Source organism: Schistocerca nitens, chromosome 3 (genome assembly GCF_023898315.1).
Source record: "Schistocerca nitens isolate TAMUIC-IGC-003100 chromosome 3, iqSchNite1.1, whole genome shotgun sequence".
Taxonomy (NCBI): domain Eukaryota; kingdom Metazoa; phylum Arthropoda; class Insecta; order Orthoptera; family Acrididae; genus Schistocerca; species Schistocerca nitens.
In genome coordinates this window covers 386,718,420-386,738,782 of record NC_064616.1, presented here as the reverse complement: position 1 = coordinate 386,738,782, position 20,363 = coordinate 386,718,420, and the positions used below count along the sequence as shown (strand labels likewise).

The 20,363-nt window shown below is 38.9% G+C and overlaps 1 protein-coding gene across 2 annotated transcripts in view; it reads right to left on the bottom strand.

Moving 5' to 3' along the window:
- LOC126249606 (synaptic vesicle glycoprotein 2B-like) overlaps positions 1 to 20,363 on the bottom strand; it is a 343,706-nt gene that overhangs the window by 80,512 nt on the left and 242,831 nt on the right. For both annotated transcript variants that reach the window (XM_049951273.1, XM_049951272.1), the window contains exons 6-7: positions 14,793 to 14,962; positions 14,422 to 14,583 (exon numbers count right to left, since the gene is read on the bottom strand). In XM_049951273.1, coding sequence (XP_049807230.1) covers positions 14,422 to 14,583; positions 14,793 to 14,962 — 332 coding nt within the window. The remainder of the gene's footprint in view (positions 1 to 14,421; positions 14,584 to 14,792; positions 14,963 to 20,363) is intronic.

Here is a 20,363-nt window from a genome sequence, read left to right as displayed (position 1 = left end):
CTTCAAGGTCCTTACTAAAGATATAGGTTGGTGACGGTCTGTCAAAAATGTTGGTTCCCAAAACTTTTTCAGTAGTGTTTCACAAAAGGAATGTCTTCTTCATTGTAGGGATTCCCATTTAAGTTCATGGAACGTTTCTGTAACACTCATGAGTGGATCAAACCTACTGGTAATAAATGTAGCAGCACACGTCTAAGTTTTGCTTCAATGTCTACCTTTAATATGACCTGGTGGGGACACGAAAACTTGAGCAGTACTCAAGAATGGCTTACACAAGAGTTCTCTACACAGTCTCATTTATAGATGAGCTACACTTTCCTAAAATTCTACCAATAACTAATGGTAAAAATTGGTCTTCCTGACAGTTGACCTTATGTGCTCATTTTATTCCATGACATTTTACAACATTATTCTTAGATATGATGTTTAATCAATGTGCTTCTGTCAAACAGCACACCACTAATCTGCAATTACTTGCATTTTTCTACAGTTAGTTATTTACACGTTCCACACATCATTTGAATGATTCTTTTATCAAAATTATGAGGAATGTTTGGTTTACAGGATATGTATACATATTTCATGTTAACATTAATGAAAACGCTATATTTGAGTCCCATTCATGCACCTACCTTTCAAAACTAGATATTTTTTTAGGCTATCAGTTTTTAAATTGAAATAGAAAAAGTAGTCAAGAAGAAATAATTTTAGGTTATATTTAAAACTTGCTTTGATACTTGTCAAACATTTTATTTTATTGGGAAGATGTTCAAAAATATATGTTTCTTCATGCTGAACATCTTTCTGACCTACCGACAGCTTTAGCAATGGATAACAAAGGTCATTTATCTCCTCTAGCATTGTAGGTGTGGACATCACTATTCCTGTCAAACTTTGGTGGATTATTTATGACAAATTTCATTAGAAAATATATGATGATGCAGTGAAAATGCTTAACTCCTTGATGAGGGACCAACATGTCAACCATGGAGGAACACCACATGTTATTCTCACTGCTCACTTTTGTGCATTCAAAACTTTTTTCCTAAGTGATGAGTTGCCCCAAGAAATTATTCTGTAAGACATTTATTACATGGAAATATGCAAAATATGTCAGCTTGTTGATTCATTTATTTCCAAGCATAGCAATTATACCAAGAGCAAAAGTAGCTGAACTTAACTGTTTGGGATGGTCAGTGATGTGTTTCTTCCAATCTGAATTTTCATCAATATTTACATCCAAAAATTGGGACCATTCTACCCTATTTACTGACTCTTGTTCATGTCCTACACCAATTGTTGGTATAACTCTATTTGTTGTACAGAAGCGAATATGGTGCATTTTCTCAAAATTAAGGGAGAGTCCATTCTCAAATAATCAACTAATAATTCTCTGAAAAATATAATAAACAATCTATTTGTTGTTTTGTCTCTAATGGGATTCATTATAACACTAGTAATGTCTGCAAAAAGTACAAGTTCTGAATGTTGGGAGTTAAGCAAAGGCCATTTACATATTTAAGGAGTAGAAGTGGACCCAAAACTGAAACCTTTGGGATCCCCTTTGTGCTTTTCGCACCAAGTCACTAAAATTTTCTACTTTTCAAAATTGTTTTAATTAATCAGCACAAATTTTTGCATCCTGTTTGTTAAGCGCAATTCAAACCAGTTGTGTGTAAAGCTATCAGTTCCATAAAACTTAAGTTTTTCTAGACGTGTAACATAATCCATACAATCAAATGCCTTGGAAAGATCACGAAAAATACCAACTGATGATATTTTAAATTAAAGGCTTGTAATATTTGCTGGGTACATGTATAACTAGCATTCTCAGTTGAGCAACACTTCTGGAATCAAAAGTGTGATATGCTACAAAATTGGTTTTACTTAAATTGAGACTGCTCTTGAATACCTTTTTTTTCAATATTTTGGAAAAAAGATACCAGTAAGGAAATTGGATGATAACTATTTAAGTCTTCCTGGTCACTTTTCTTATAAAGTGGTTTACCAATTGCATATCTGAATCTGTCTGAAAAAAATCCCCTGTGCCAGTGATGCATTACATAAATCATTGGACATTACTTATTAAGTTATTAAATTGGAACAACTTTTCAGAAAATAGTTTGAAACTCCATTAGTATTGCATGAGCTTTCTTTTTTATAATTTTTGTAATTCTACTAATTTCAGTAACAGCTGTTGGTGCAACTTCTAGTTGCTTAAAGTTTTGCGGAATGACACTTTAATATATTCTCCTTCTTGTTCAAGTGAACCATTAAATCTTAGTTCTGCTACTACATTTAGATACTGTTTGTTAAAAGCATTCATGACTTGTGAGTTATCAGTCCCAACATTGTTATTTAGTTTAATTGTTATAGTATCTTGTACAATGACTGGCTATCATTTTCTTATTAGACAATACCCCATATAGTTTTAATCTTATCATCTAATGTAATTGGATCGATAAAAAATCTATTCATCAAGCAGTGGCAGAACACACATATAAAAGAAGGTCATAATACTGCAAGCTTTAGAAGCCAGTGGCTCCTTCTTCTGGCAGAAGGGTTGAAGGGGAAGGAAGAGGGTGAAGGGAAATGACTGGAGAGGTCTAGGAAAAGGGGTAGATTTTGGAAAAGTCACCCAGAACTGTGAGTCAGAAAAGACATGCCAGATGGGATGGGAAGTTTCATATTTTAATAGTTGTAATGCCTGTATATATACACCCAGTATACTGTATGAATTGGTCAATCAATAATGTTTAAGAAGAAACAGTTAATAGTTAGTGGAGATTTTGATCTTGATTTCTTACAAGGTACATAAAGGAAAAATGAACTGGAAACATTCTTTGGATGTTTCAATCTAATTTCAGTAGCTAATTTTCCAACTTACCTGCAGCAAGATAGCAGGCCCCTGATTGATAACAAATTCTTTTCTTCTCATCCCGTTTGGTAAGTCTCCCCTGACCTGCAGTTCTGGGTGACTTTTCTGAAATCTTCCCCTTTTTCTAGGCCTTTCCAATCCTTATTCTTCACCCCTCTTCCTTCTCCTTCAACCCTTCTGCCAGAAGAAGGAGCCACTGGCTTTGAAAGCTTGCATAATTATAACCTTCTTTTATGTGAATCTTTTGCTGCTGCTTGGCGAGTAGATTTTTTATCTACCCAGTCAGGCCCAGTGCAAGCCCAAGTGCCGCCCTGTGCGAGCTGCTAAATTGCCGCACCCCCACACCACCGTTTTCTTTTTTTTTTACAAAACGTTTGTGAAATTTTATTTAAACAAATCTGTAGGAAATGTCAGCAATCAATCGCAATTTTTGTCTTTACTTTTCAGATCTACCTACGTTTTGGCCACTGAGTGGCCAGTCTCTAAGCTTTTAATATGTGCTTACATCTAAACCGTCATGTTGACAGTTACGTTCAGCATGACGATATAGATGTAAACATAACTCAAAGCATTGAGAATAGCCACACTGTGCTCGAAATGTATGTAGATCTGCAAAATAGAAACAAAAATTCGGACTGATTGGTGACTTTCTCTACAATTGTTCAAATGGCTCTGAGCACTATGGGACTTAACTTCTGAGGTCATCAGTCCCCTAGAACTTAGAACTACTTAAACCTAACTAACCTAAGGACATCACACACATCCATGCCTGAGGCAGGATTCGAACCTGCGACCGTAGCAGCAGCGCAGTTCCGGACTGAAGCGCCTAGAACCGCTCGGTCAGAGCGGCCGGCGATCATTTTGGGGTTCCGAGAAATTCCCATTTGTGTGAAGTAAAATTACGGTATTCTCCCAAAGATAGGTCTACCATTCGCGCTGCGGCATTGAGAAGAGGCATTATTGACTAATGAACGTTACGTTGTAATTTTGGAACAATTTGTAGCCACACATCTAGTGTTCGGGGATCGCCAGACACCGAATGGTTTAAGTAACATGGGGCCAGGCCACATCGTACCGGACAGATGTTTCACTCTCTTGATGAGTACTTCGGGAATCGTGTCATTGCGTTGAACTGTTGCAAATTTACTCACGCAGGGGTGAACTGGCCCACACATTCACACGATCTGACTTGTTGTGAGTACTTTTTGTGGGGCACATTGAAAGGCACTATCTGCCGGAACCATTCCATCACGCTGGACGAGCTTGAACCGGCGATCTATATGGCGTCTGAATCCACTTCCTTTCAGACACTACAGAATGTGATGGCAAACTTCATTGTTTGTTTGCGCCTCCTCTGTATTGCGAGTGGCGGACATTTCGAAAAGATTGTAATGTGATTGAGGAGACCGCTCGCAGAGGACGAGTTTAATTATTATGCAAGCTGATACTGTACAAGCTGCACAGCATACAACGCCATCTGCTAGCAGGTTTCCGAACTATTTTGCAACTTACGTATAAAATTGTTACAGCTTTCACGATAAACGTACGTTTTGTTGTTCTCGTCTGTTGATCTTAGTTTTCGAGATATTGACCTGTGAAATTGGGGACTCCTTCACTGGACACCCTGTATCGACAATTCTGTAAGCTAAATAGATATTTAGGACCTAGAGCACAAGCTTAGCATATTTGAACACCCCTTGTATGTTGTCTGACATTTTGTACTTGATCATTGCATTTAGGACACATATGTGCTCTGAAGTGTGTTGCTTCTTACTTCGTCGCCAGGAAACACTTATCCATGGTAACCTTAGATCTTCTAGCTCTAATTCTGTAGCCAATTCTTTGGAATCTATCAAGAAATACACAAACTTTTGTTCTGTGCTGCAGGTCTAAAAATATGCTTTCATTTTTTCAAGCATTTCCACGGCCTCAGAAACATTTATGTCAATGTTCTGGAGGGTGTTACTGACTACACTTATGTGAAGCAGAATGTCATACCAGATTACCAGAGAAGTGAGGTGTAATTTTTTATTTGATTCGCAAGTGCCGTTGCTTCATGAGTGGTCATGCCATCGAATTCTTCTGATATCTGAACCAGTGCGTCATAAACACCTCCAATTTGAAACCTCAGGGGAGTAAGTGCATCGATGCAACATTCCCACCTAGTATCGCTCAGTGGCTTCAGCGGCAGGTAAGGCAGACACTTTTTCAAGACATCCCAACATCGAACAGAGGACAAGAAGAAGTCATACAAGCTCTTCACTGTCGAAAACATGGAAACAGCATATTTAGAAGACATAGTGGCATCGTTTACAACAAAATTCAATGAGTGACTCCTACTTGGTACATAAAATGCTCGCGTGTTCATGTCTGAAATTCTTTTCTGGAGACCAGACTTCTTTCCTTTCATGTTTGCTTCATTGTTGTATCCTTGCCCTCTCATATTACACAATAGGACTTTTTTATCTTCCAAGAACTTGAGTACCACCTGCATCAAAGTGGAGCTTGAAGAATCGGGCACTGGAAGAAATCCCAGGAAATGCTCCCGAATTCGGACATCGTATACCCCGTCGAGTCTTGTCTCCTGGATGAAACGTACCACAACTGTCATCTGCTCAACTTTTGAAATATCTGGTGTGCAGTCCAGAATTATACTGTAATACTTTGCAGATTTCATCATTAATAGAATGTTGTGGTTATAGATGATCCAATAAGATGAATTATTTCACATTTCATTCTGTGTTTCTTTTCCAAGATAATGATGACCCTTGTTCTCACCTTGCTTTGTTCTGTGCAGGTGCTCCATCATCACAGTGTCGAACTTTTCAAATAATTCAACAAGTTTCAAGAAGTTTCCATTGTCAGGCTGAAAGAGTGTATCTGTACTTCCTCTCAAAGGCAGACATTGCTGACCCAGGAAATAAATTATTGCTATTAAGCACTCAAGAACATTTTTCCAATATTCGCTTTTAGTATTCAGAAGCCTTTGATGATGGGTGTCGATAGTTCATGACTTTTTCAGTCCCTCAGAAAACACGATCCACTTTTTATGTGAATTCAAATGCTCGGTAGCCTTCCCGTGATTTACGAGGTATGAAGCAAGGTGCCGCCAGTCACTTATACCATTCTTTGCAATTTTTTCTGTAGGTGACGAAAAAAGTTTGCAACAAAAGCAGAACACAGCATCCTTGCTCTTTGAGTACACCAACCTATGTCTATCTGCTTCTTCTTCATTCTTCAAAGAATAGTGCACAGGGCTGAAACGCTGGGTGTCAATGTTTTTAGGACATTCTTCAGCTTCCTTAATGCGTTCGGGAGAACCTCGCATGACCAAAGTTGTTCAAATGCAGTCGGTAATAATTTCCAGCCATCTTCCAGAATCTGAGTCAACAATGTCTTCCAGTTTAGGCTCGCCTTCAATCCCTTCTCCGGTGGTGAGTACCTTGGCTGATGTTCTGCCAGTGTTTTCCGAATCAGGTTGCCTAATTTCAGTTCTGCCTGACGTTTCAATCTTGGAGCTTTCGTCACAAAGCAGGTCCCGAGTCCAGACGAGGTCTGTTGAACATGTTGTGGATGGACCACCATCAGCATTGCTACTGTATGCGGTGGTTGCAGTACTGCGTTTGTCAACTTTCTGGTCATGTCCTGAAGATGAAGATGTAGCTGCAGTAGCTCCACTAGTTTCTGTACTTTCAGGATCTATTTTTCCACCGCAATATCGAACATTGCATTCGAATTTCCAAATTAGATTTTGTCTTCTGCTAAATTAGTTGTGAGTAAACGCACGGCGCATAACAGGCTGACAGCGCTCCACTCATAAGAATACTGGTGTGTACGCCATATTGCTTCCCAGTCTCTGTTCCTCCGGTGTAAACACGACAGTGCTGCCACAGTGGCAAGGAAGAAATTAATCCTCCTCCTTCCCCTTGTTCAACAGGGGCAGCTGGCAGGTAGTCGAGGTGCCATGCCACAGTTCCCAAAGCCACTCTGTCCAAGGTTTGGTTTCGAATCCCCTCTTGGGCATGAATGTTGAGTTAGTCCTAAAAAAAATTAAAAAAAGGGGAGGCGGCAGATTTGCCGCCCCTTGTAAAGTGCCGCCCCATGCGGCCGCACGTTTTGCACATGCCTTGCACCGGCCCTGTATCCAATTACATTATATTGTCACAAACTGATTGTTTTCATTGTTATAATCTTATTATTTGCATTATTTACTTCTGTCAGGACATGCACAAGTCTGGATATTTCAATGATTTTCCTTAAAATACTACAGTCTTTAGAAAAATGCAAGTAACACAGGTCTTGAATTATTCTGGCCATTATATAAATTTCCCTCTACCCCTTACATGAGATTTTAATTCCCTTTGTTGTCCATGGATAACTGTTTAGGAGAGATACTTTCAATACTGACACAAATTCACTATGGAATAAATTGTATTTCACATTAGCATCTCTTTCTATACATTCCTCATTCCATACCACCTCTTTTAATTTACTCTTAAAATACTGTATCCTGTTCTTGTTAATAAGCCTCACTGCTTTGTGTGAGCCTCCCTCCGAGCTGTAAGGTATTATTTCCATTAATTGTGCACCATGATCAGATAGTCCATTCACAGTTGCATACACATTAATTGTTTCAGCTTGAGTGATATCTACATCTACATTTACATTTATACTCCGCAAGCCACCCAACGGTGTGTGGCGGAGGGCACTTTACGTGCCACTGTCATTACCTCCCTTTCCTGTTCCAGTCGCGTATGGTTTGCGGGAAGAACGACTGTCTGAAAGCCTCTGTGCGCACTCTAATCTCTCTAATTTTACATTCGTGATCTCCTCAGGAGGTATAAGTAGGGGGAAGCAATATATTCGATACCTCATCCAGAAACGCACCCTCTCGAAACCTGGCGAGCAAGCTACACCGCGATGCAGAGCGCCTCTCTTGCACAGTCTGCCACTTGAGTTTATTAAACATCTCCATAACGCTATCACGGTTACCAAATAACCCTGTGACGAAACGCGCCGCTCTTCTTTGGATCTTCTCTATCTCCTCCGTCAACCCGATTTGATACGGATCCCACACTGATGAGCAATACTCAAGTATAGGTCGAACGAGTGTTTTGTAAGCCACCTCCTTTGTTGATGGACTACATTTTCTAAGCACTCTTCCAATGAATCTCAACCTGGTACCCGCCTTACCAACAATTAATTTTATATGATCATTCGACTTCAAATCGTTCCGCACGCATACTCCCAGATATTCTACAGAAGTAACTGCTCCCAGTATTTGTTCCGCTATCATATAATCATACAATAAAGGATCAAATGGTTCAAATGGCTCTGAGCACTATGGGACTCAACTGCTGAGGTCATTAGTCCCCTAGAACTTAGAACTACTTAAACCTAACTAACCTAAGGACATCACAAACATCCATGCCCGAGGCAGGATTCGAACCTGCGACCGTAGCGGTCTTGCGGTTCCAGACTGCAGCGCCTTTAACCGCACGGCCACTTCGGCCGGCAATAAAGGATCCTTCTTTCTATGTATTCGCAATAGATTACATTTATCTATGTTAAGGGACAGTTGCCACTCCCTGCACCAAGTGCCTATCCGCTGCAGATCTTCCTGCATTTCGCTACAATTTTCTAATGCTGCAACTTCTCTGTATACTACAGCATCATCCGCGAAAAGCCGCATGGAACTTCAGACACTATCTACTAGGTCATTTATATATATTGTGAAAAGCAATGGTCCCATAACACTCCCCTGTGGAACGCCAGAGGTTACTTTAACGTCTGTAGACGTCTCTCCATTGATAACAACATGCTGTGTTCTGTTTGCTAAAAACTCTTCAATCCAGCCACACAGCTGGTCTGATATTCCGTAGGCTCTTACTTTGATTATCAGGCGACAGTGTGGAACTGTATTGAACGCCTTCCGGAAGTCAAGAAAAATAGCATCTATCTGGGAGCCTGTATCTAATATTTTCTGGGTCTCATGAACAAATAAAGCGAGTTGGGTCTCACACGATCGCTGTTTCCGGAATCCATGTTGATTCCTACATAGTAGATTCTGGGTTTCCAAAAACGACATGATACTCGAGCAAAAAACATGCTCTAAAATTCTACAACAGATCGACGTCAGAGATATAGGTCTATAGTTTTGCGCATCTGCTCGACGACCCTTCTTGAAGACTGGGACTACCTGTGCTCTTTTCCAATCATTTGGAACCCTCCGTTCCTCTAGAGACTTGCGGTACACGGCTGTTAGAAGGGGGGCAAGTTCTTTCGCCTACTCTGTGTAGAATCGAATTGGTATCCCGTCAGGTCCAGTGGACTTTCCTCTGTTGAGTGATTCCAGTTGCTTTTCTATTCCTTGGACACTTATTTTGATGTCAGCCATTTTTTCGTTTGTGAGAGGATTTAGAGAAGGAACTGCAGTGCGGTATTCCTCTGTGAAACAGCCTTGGAAAAAGGCATTTAGTATTTCAGCTTTACGCGTGTCATCCTCTGTTTCAATGCCATCATCATCCCGGAGTGTCTGGATATGCTGTTTCGAGCCACTTACTGATTTAACGTAAGACCAGAACTTCCTAGGATTTTCTGTCAAGTCGGTACATAGAATTTTACTTTCGAATTCACTGAACGCTTCACGCATAGCCCTCCTTACGCTAACTTTGACATCGTTTAGCTTCTGTTTGTCTGAGAGGTTTTGGCTGCTTTTAAACTTGGAGTGAAGCTCTCTTTGCTTTCGCAGTAGTTTCCTAACTTTGTTGTTGTACCACGGTAGGTTTTTCCCGTCCCTCACGGTTTTACTCGGCACGTACCTGTCTAAAACGCATTTTACGATTGCCTTGAACTTTTTCCATAAACACTCAACATTGTCAGTGTCGGAACAGAAATTTTCGTTTTGATCTGTTAGGTAGTCTGAAATCTGCCTTCTATTACTCTTGCTAAACAGATAAACCTTCCTCACTTTTTTTGTATTCCTATTAACATCCATATTCAGGGATGCTGCAACGGCCTTATGATCACTGATTCCCTGTTCTGCACATACAGAGTCGAAAAGTTCGGGTCTGTTTGTTATCAGTAGGTCCAAGATGTTATCTCCACGAGTCGGTTCTCTGTTTAATTGCTCGAGGTAATTTTTGGATAGTGCACTCAGTATAATGTCACTCGATGCTCTGTCCCTACCACCCGTCCTAAATATCTGAGTGTCCCAGTCTATATCTGGTAAATTGAAATCTCCACCTAAGACTATAACATGCTGAGAAAATTTATGTGAAATGTATTCCAAATTTTCTCTCAGTTGTTCTGCCACTAATGCTGCTGAGTCGGGAGTTTGGTAAAAGGAGCCAATTATTAACCTAGCTCGGTTGTTGAGTGTAACCTCCACCCATAATAATTCACAGGAACTATCCACTTCTACTTCACTACAGGATAAACTACTGCTAACAGCGACGAACACTCCACCACCAGTTGCATGCAATCTATCCTTTCTAAACACCGTCTGTACCATGTTTTCTATAAACATGTTATCAATCTGGGTCCTGCTATCTTGCTGCAGGTGATTTGGAAAATTAACTATTGAAATTAGATTGAAACACCCAAAGAATGATTCCAGTTCATGTCTACTGTCTGTACCTTTCAAGAAACCTAGACTGAAATCTCCACAAATTGTTAACTGTTTCTTCTTATACATCATTGATTGACCAGTTCATACAGCATACTGGGTTTATATACACAGGTGTTAAAATTATTAAAATATAAAACTAAATGCTCCGGCAACACACTGTGGATTTCCTGGATAACATTTACAAACGGCATCGTCCATTGCTTGACATAAGCCCATGGGATATATTTATTTGGTAATGTAAAGACATTTCACGATTTTAACACAGATTGTAAATTTATCATTGATAACAGTTGCAGCAATTGAAGGTCGAGAAATTTGCCTAGTCATGCCAAGTGCTACTTTGCAACATTCTGTAACATCTCCCTATACCATATGACATACCATTATACACATCACAAGATGCAACTTAAAAGTTGTGAAACTGGTTGTGAGAGTCTCTAATTGACTTCAATGAAAACAGCTACTGTGGACTCTTGACTTTTCATTGAGTTTTATATTTTAATAATTTTAACAGGTGTATCTATACACCTGATATGCTGTATGAATTGGTCAATCAACTATGTATAACTATTTTAGCTGTGACTCCCCTTGTTTTAAAATTATCTGTTTCTTCTTGCTTGAGAGGTAGCTCAGTATTGCATCTAGATTTCTCATAGGTAGCTCACCTAGAGGGGACAAGTCACAAACACATGCCTTCAACAACAAAAACTGTTTGTTTCAGTATTTCTGACTATGTGTGTAACTCTTATAAGTGTTGCAACTACTTTTCCCATGTCAAATCTACAGAAGAATGATGTTAGTCTATAATCCTTAATATTTAACTTCTCCACCCCTTTTCATTGCTAGTCTAGAACTCTATCATTTCAGAATTTCCACGTCTTCTATCCATGCAACATGCTCTTCTATCTTGTTTTCGGCTCCTTAATGTTATGATGAAACAGCCTAATTTTAATTTTCTAGGCACTATTACATAGATTTTGGTATAACAGTGGAAGTTTTTGTATGCTTTTCACATTGATCTCAAGTTTCTTCTAATTTTTGCCTGTTGACATACCTCCTTTTTTTCAATTTTTTTTTTAAAACTGAGAATAGTTAACAGTATTATTATTAAACCACAGTAGGTTTTTTCATCCATAATGAATGTACTTCTCAAGTGTGTAATTCACAATTACTTTAAACTTTGCCCATAACTCCCCTACATCCGTCATATTGGAACTAAATGATGTTCATTCATTGTCTAAGTAGGATGCTAACAACTGCTTATCTGTGCTTTATAGCATAAAAACTCTTCTAGTCTTCTTCACTGATATATTAAATTTTGTAACCATCATGAATATGAGGAAATTGTGATCAGTAATCTCTGCCTTTATACTGACATTGTCAATAAGATCAGGCTTGTTTGTAGATACAAGGTCTAAAATATTTCCATTGTGAGTGGGTTGTTAAAATAGTTGCTCAAGACAGTTTTTGGGGAAAGTGTTCAGAACTTCTGTGCTGCACTGAATACATAGATCCATTGACATACCAGTGTACAGCTGGTAGGTTAAAACTCCCTCCAATTAATACAACATGATCAGTGTTCTTTTGCACTGCAGAGCACATGCGTTATCTGAATGATTCTACAACTGTTACAGTAGAATCAGGTACCTGGTAGAAACATCCAATGTTTAATTTGAGTTCAACTGTACCATTTACTTGTGTCCAGACAACTTCACAGTCAGACTCAATTTCAACCTCAATAGAAATAATATTTTTGTTGACTGCAATAAACACTCTCTCTCCTATGATGTCTTATCTCACTTTTTGATGTACATTCCATGCCTTTTTAAATATTTTGAAGCTTTCTACTAAGGGTTCAACCCTGCTTTTGATTCCAAGTACAATTTAAATGAGACAGCTTTCTTAGGTGGTAAATGCACCATATGATGGTAAATGCAGGGATTTTGTTATGAATGCTCTGGTAATGATGACACTCAAAGTGCCTTTACTTTATACACAATCGTATTTCTATCTGTGTGTTCATGAGTGAGCATTTATTAGAGGAGCTCAGACTATTACCTAGACTAAAAAAAAAACTATGAGCTTTCACTCCAAATGCACTCACGTACCTGATTATCTACTTCCTCTGGTAGCTATAACTGTGCTTCAACAGTTGTAGTTCCTTAAACACTAAAGGGCCTCGTCTGCATTGTGCATTCAACCTTGGGTGGTTCAGCTGTAGTGCAATGCTTGTGCAGTATACTGAAGGTCTTCACACTTTACAGACAGCTCCCAAATGTATTTTCCAAGCAGCATTCTCTCTCTCTCTCTCTCTCCCTCCCCCCCCCCCCCTCTCTCTCTCTCTCTCTCTCTCTCACTCACTCACTCACACATCCACTCAGTCACACACACATAGACACTCTTCTAATTCTCCAAGCATCTCCTCTAACCAAATACAAAGGAACACCTTCATCCCCCCTACATTATTTTGTAGTAACTCAGGTTGAATAGCTTAACAACACCCTTACCCAAAGCTTCAACTATATTCCAATGAACTGTAAAATGAGGAACATTCTTTCCAGAAGCGTTCCCACCTCTTTCAGAGTGGCAATACACCACCCACCCAATATACAAAATACCATCAATCATCCTTATACATGTCCACGCCCTATTCCTACTATTCCTAACTACATTGATCATATCCCTGTGAAAAACATATCCCACCCCACCTGTGAAAGTGGTAATGTCATACACCAGCTCCATTGAAACTTCTACACAGACTTTTATGTGGGAATGATCACTAGCCAGCTCAGTACCCAAATATATAAGCACACAAAATTTTGCCCAAGACAAAGTTGATAACCCAGATGCAGTGTATGCTGATAACCATAAGTTGTTTGCCTTCAATGACCATGTAGCAATCCATGTCATCTAAGCCTTCTTCTCTTCCCCCATCATCCCACTGATTCCAGTTCCATTGAATTTTTTAGATGATAGCAGCCCAGCTGTCTTTACAGCACTTACTTTAAATCTTCAGTCACACTTGTATCAGTTTACACTAGTCCCTGATCCACATCCACTTCCTCCAGCCTCACCCACATGCATTCCCTTCCCTCCTTTGTTTCCCCAAACCTATCTCAATTCCCAACAACTTAGTCAAGTTTTGAGTCTGGAACCCTTCACTGGATTACCAGAAGAAACAGAGGAGAGCCAACAAAGAGTAGAGCCTTTCATTATGTGATTAATTAGGCAGTGTGAGGTCATTACTGACATACAATACTGCAGTGCCTGTGTTATTCTAATTATGATGCAAAGTTCCTTTGGACATGCAAGCATGTCCACAGGAACAGGCACTGTGGCAACCACAGCCATTATGAAACACATAAATTAATTCGTAATTGCGAATAAGGTCTACCGTCAGCTGTAGAATGGAATGAGGAATGACAACAATGAAAATTTATGCCGGACCAGGATTCGAATCTGGATTTCCCGCATATCACGAGTGGTCACCTTACCATTTGGCTATCCGTGCATGACTCATGGCCAGACCCAAACTTCTATATGTCGTCAACCATGCATTTATGACCTGTACTCCAACATCCATTATGTATATTCCCTTACAGGTCAGATACTGTTCTTCACAGTCACTTGCTTGGTATCGGTAGATAAATATAATATTGCAGTGCCTGTGCTATTTTGATTACAATACTAAATTCTCTTGGAAATGCAAGCATTTGTAAATAGAACTGGGTGGGAGGGAAAACAGTGGCACAGGAAGTAGTTACCACCACGCACCATAACATAGATTTTGGAGAATAGATGCAGCTATCTACAAACTATCTACTGCCTAATATCACTTCACAATAGTTATCATCACACATTACAGTATTTAAATTAAAAAATATATATTTTCAATTTTTTTCAGTGAACTCACTGTTTCAATGCTGTATGTCATATCAGCTAACACAGATTTCCCAGGTGAAGGAGGAGATGACAGGCCTCGTCCTGATGGCCTTTTGCTGGGGAGTTCTAGTTCTGACAGCTGATACTGAGCATGAGCTGCTGGGTTGTGCATATTGTTTGTTTTGTAGATACGCTGAAACAAGAAAGTATGAGAACTGCATTCAAGCTAGTTTAACAAGCATTGCTATCATATTAAGGAGAAAAAGAAACCAAATTTTGCGATGTGACTGAATACAAATGAAGTTTTAGAAACAAAATGTCAGTACAGATTACATACTGTTCTGTTTTTTGCTTAGAATAAGTCTCAGAGCCAGTATAATTCTTTAAGACTGTAATAAGTACCTGATACACCATCATAGCTTCAACTTCTCTGCCAGCTTCCAAAAGATAACGTGGTGATTCTGGGACAAAACTCAGGCCTATTATAGCAGCTAAAGATGGTAGGGCACAAATCAACAAAAACTGGTGCCAGGCACTGAAATGTTCCTTATTTTCCATGACTACATCAACACCTGAAACATTAATAAAAATGAAAAATGTTGTTTGTTGATTAATAACAGAAAGTGCTATATGAGAGTGAACAAAATTTGGAAGATTTGAAGAGAAGTAAAATGCTAACCTTTATGTAAAAGGCTGACAAAGGAAAAATAAAACCAAAACACAAAGCTGAATAGGTACACATTGAGAAAGAAATCTGAGGAAATCATGATACATATGAACAAAGAAAAAAAAATATTTTAACACTTACATTCAACTGCAAAATAAATACATAAGTTTCTTATCTGTTATTCTATAGACACTGTACCAATGAATGTAGTAAGTGAAGCCAGTTGCTTATAAAACTTACCTTTGTAAATATTTTGTTAATATTTTTGTATAAAAGTGATGTAATAGAAAATCAGTTTAGTTGGTTTTGAATTTATATTCCATTGATGTATCAGAAATCATCAGAAATGGGATAGTGAAGAATATGCCACCTGAAGAAGAAGAGTACTCACCAAAATGCATTGTGAAAGTTAGAATGAAACTCAATACTGAATGGTTAAGGTGTTGAATTTGTGTATAAAATGAAGTTAGCATCTAAGCTTACAGTCATGGAAGAGGAAGTGTACAACCTATATGTCATCAGCAAAGCCTGGAACCTCTTGGTTCATGAACCAAAATTTTCACCCGCAGGAAACTTTACAGGATTGAAACTACAATAATTTTGAACTGTTAAGGCAGTGGTCTATACAGGTATGAGTTTAAAAAAGTACCTCATGATTTGCAATTCACCTTAATCAAAATAAAATACTAATGGTAGTAGCTGTTCTTCACAAAGAGCACATTATGCATTATACAATCTAAATCAAGGAAGTTCTGAAAGCTAACTTAATTCACGTAAAAAGAAACCAATACAAATGTGGTACAAATATCCTCTTTTTCTCACAAAATATTCCATTTAGATGATTTAGTGAAAATTGGTTTTCCTTGCAGTTAATTTTTCTACCAGTTTCTATATTTCTAGCAGAAGTGGTACAACAACTGCAGTTATATGAGTGGAATTAGGAGGAACATCAGCACCTGCAGAGAAAGTGCCAGAAACTTCATCAGTAGAAGCAGCATCAACATTCCCAACATTAGCATCAACACAAACATGCATTCAACAACAGAAAGTGATGCAGTTTTAAATAAAACTTGAAAAGTGCACATTCTGCAAACAGTACAAAATTTTTATCACTATAGCACTTCTGGAAGACTGCTGTACCCAATTCAGTTACAAACACCAATCTGTAGGAAATAACATCTACAAATTCTGGAAAGAATGGAATGAAACCTGTGGCAGATTATTAATGGTGCTGCATACAACCGAAACTCCAGTGGATGGTTTTATGCAGACATTTTCTGTCAGTGGGTGTCCACAATAATTATGCCATATTGCAGGAGGCTTGATCGTCCAAAAGTGCTTATTGTTGACAATCTCTCAAGTCATTTAACATTACAAATTATCCAAGATTGTCAAGCAAACAACATTCATTTTGTCTTACTTCCACCTAACTCAAATGACATATGCCATCCTCTGGATGTGGCATATTTTTGTCCTTTAAAGAGAGCATGGTGAAAAGTTCTTGGTGTGTGGAAGATGAAAAACAGGGGACCAGTTCCTAAAACAGAATTTCCTACATTGCTGAAAACTGCATTTGAAGCCATAAATTCTACTTCAGCAGAGAATGTGAAATCGGGTTTTAAAGCTTGTGGCATAGTCCCTCTAGACCCACGGAAAATTCTGAGCAAACTGCCTCAAACATGTAGAACACACATTGCAGGTGTGGAAAAGTCTTGGACAGACTCACTTATTGAGCACTCGAAGAAAACTCGTGAAAGTGAAATACCAGCAAGCTATTGTAAAGTTGGGAAATGACTCAACATTTTGCCAGGAAACAGTGTCCAATGCAAAGATTTGATTGTTACAGATGAGGCAGACAGAGCAATTAATGATGCTGATATGGGCGATGTCATGGAAGCACAAGGGAGCAGATTTTCTGAAATGCATTATGACAAAGGAGATCATGTCCTCGTTTCCTTCAATACTGCAAAAGGAGCTAGATGTTATGTAGGAAAAATTATGGAAGCAGATAAAGACACTGCTATGGTCAGTTTTTTTAGGAAAATAGGTGGCAAAAAACAGACACATTTTGTGTATCCTGATGTTGCTGACATTCAAACAGTTTCCTTATCAAACATTGTTTGTAAGGTAAAGGTGAAAGATCTAAGGAGGGGTCAGTATGCAGTCTCAGACATTAACGTGGACAGTTTGGAGTAGATATAATTGCCATATGTGATATGAAAACATTTTTATGATGTTGGTTTTGTGTTCAAGTTCTTAGTATTACTCATTTAACTATATTTCAATCGTAATTTTGATATTAAATGTCTTTTTTAAAAACATATACTACTGTACACCATTATTTCATGTAAAAAGATATACAGTGATCCACTTTCCACCTTGAATGGGGTAAAGTGGTTTAACTATGAAAAGCCCAAGAAGTGGGCTAAAGCGGATCAGATTTTCATAATTTTTCTCTTGGTAACCATGTTCTGTAAAAATATAATGTTAGTGGAATCTGAAACATGGTAAATGTAAAATACCTGACAATTTTTTTCATATTATCATTAATCATTTAAATCCTCTTTTCTTAAGAAAAAAAGATCAATTTTTGATCCGCTTTAGCCCATCTTACGGTATATCTACGTCTCTGGTTGGTGTCATAAAATAAAATACATGTGTCTTGTTATAGCAACGGTGTCGTGCATATGCTTTATGTTGTGCCCTTTAGTTCTTTCTTGAAGTTTCTGCAATAGGTTATGGGCCCAGTACACGATTCAAGAAAGGAATTGGATATCGCTGTTTTACATTTCGTGACGCCAGAAACGCGTTAGCGTGTGTTGTGTGCTACGCGCGGTTCATATTGTATATACATGAACAATTGCTTCACGTTTCTCTTGTGGAATTTTTGTGGTTGTAAATTTGAACTGTTTTACGGGCCTGCAATTGATTTTCATGGTATAGAGAAGCTTTGTGGGGCTGAAAATTGGACTATTTGGAAGTTCGCAGTACGAAATTTATTGCGTGCGTCAGACGGCGCATACGAAGTGTGTATTGGTGACGTAGAAAAACCGGCAGCTTTGCCATCGGCACAAATATATATGTTTAATGCTGTGCTAAAAACATGGGTCAAAGCTGATCGTGCAGCGAGTCAGATTATTGTTAGAACTGTAGAAGCAAAAGTCGTACACACTGGACTCGCATTCGGGAGGACGACGGTTCAATCCCGTCTCCGGCCATCCTGATTTAGGTTTTCCGTGATTTCCCTAAATCGTTTCAGGCAAATGCCGGGATGGTTCCTTTGATAGGGCACGGCCGATTTCCTTCCCAATCCTTCCCTAACCCGAGCTTGCGCTCCGTCTCTAATGACCTCGTTGTCGACGGGACGTTAAACACTAACCACCACCACCAAAAGTCGTGGCGTTGTTGGTTGCACACGTAAGTGCACGAGATACGTGGGACAAGCTACATGCCGTGTTTGAACAGAATACAAACCAACCTGCACATTCTGTTCAGTCAGAATTCTTCAATTTTTACATGAGTTCAGGCGATGACATGGTGACACATCTCGCTCATTTTGAAAACTTGGTTCTTCGAATGCAGCAACTAAATGTAAAACCTGATGAATCATCGTTAATGGTGCGACTACTTGACACACTGCCTGACAGTTATTAAAGTCTGCGACAATCGTGGGCAAGATCTGATGATCAACAAACACTAAAACATTTAATGGACGTGTTAACTTCCGATGACCGTCGTGCTTTCGGAGGTAGAAACGAGAAGAGGTAGTTGCACTTTTCGCTACCAAAGCAAACATTAAAAATGCAGATGGCACCACTATGAGGAATGTTACTTACATATTAAAAAAAATATGTCCAAACGTGAAACACAAACAGAAAACCATCCACAACCAAAATAAAACTGATTTGCCTCACCAGGCTTTTATTGGTGAAGAGATAAGTACAGAATTGGACGAGGACTCGTGGATTGCTGATTGTAGAGCGATAAATCACATGGCTAAGAAAACAGTGTGGTATACATCATTTACTAAGTTTGCAACACCACTGCAGATATGCATGGGCAACGATTCGACTATGAACTCACTAGGGAAAGGGACTATTTATTTTGAAGCTTTTGTAGATGGAAAACGGAACTTATGCCATAAGAATAATGTTTTGTATACTTCAGAAGGTCGAAGAAATCTGTTTTTTTTTTTGTACCATCTGCTATGGACAAGGACTTAGACTTTTATTCATCGAAATACAACTGTGAGTTCCGAAACAATGGCGTTGTAAAAGCGTGTGGCGTACTTAGTGGCAACTTATTGAAGATGTTGATTCCAGTGACAAAACAAATTCAGCCTTGTGATCCTGAAGTAAATCTTGTGTCAAAGGAGTCTCTACAAATTTGGCATGAGTGCTTGGGTCATCAAAACAAACGTCATGTCCAACAATTCTTGAAGCAGCGTGATGTTGAAGTTTAAGACTTTGGCGAAGAATTTTGTGAGGCATGTGTTAAGGGGAAGCAACATCGCAGCAGTTTTCAGTTACGACAACAGCGTGTCACAAAACCTGGGGAAGTGATTCATGCTGATCTGTGTGGACCTATGGAGTGTAAATCGCTGGGAGTACCAGAATATTTTCTTTGCTTCACTTGTGACTTTTCAAGATTATGCAAGACATATTTTCTCAAGCAGAAGTCTGAGACTGCAGAGAAGATTGTAAAAATGGTGAACATTGTGAAGAATTTTTGTTGTCAGCTACCAAAAACATTTCAATGTGATGGTGGACGAGAATGTGATAATACTGAAGTTAAAGATTTGATGATATTCAATGGCATACAACTCGTCATTACAAATCCTTATACTTCAGACCAGAATGGATGTGCTAAAGCGCACTAACAGAACAGTTGTGGAACTAGCTCGAACCATGTTGCTAGGTTAGGGCCTGCCTAAGTTTTTGTGGGCAGAAGCAGTAAACGCAGCTGTTTATGTATTAAACAGAACTGGTACAAATCTTGTGGATGGCAAAACACCTTATGAGGTGTTCACTGGAAAGACGATACAGCTAAATAAACCTCATGTTTTTGGGGTGAAGTGTTTTGTTCATATTCCGAAGGAAAAGCGAAAGAAGTGGGATCCAAAAGGAAAACCAGGAATCGTTGTTGATTATTCTGATGGCTTTGATGGCTTTCGAGTGTGGATTGAATCAGAAAAACGGATTATTTGGAGTAACGATGTAGTTTTTGAACCTGAGAAAACTGCTGGGACAATGGTGTTACTCCCAAGTGAAACAGGCAATGAAGAATTGAAGAATCATGAAGATGCA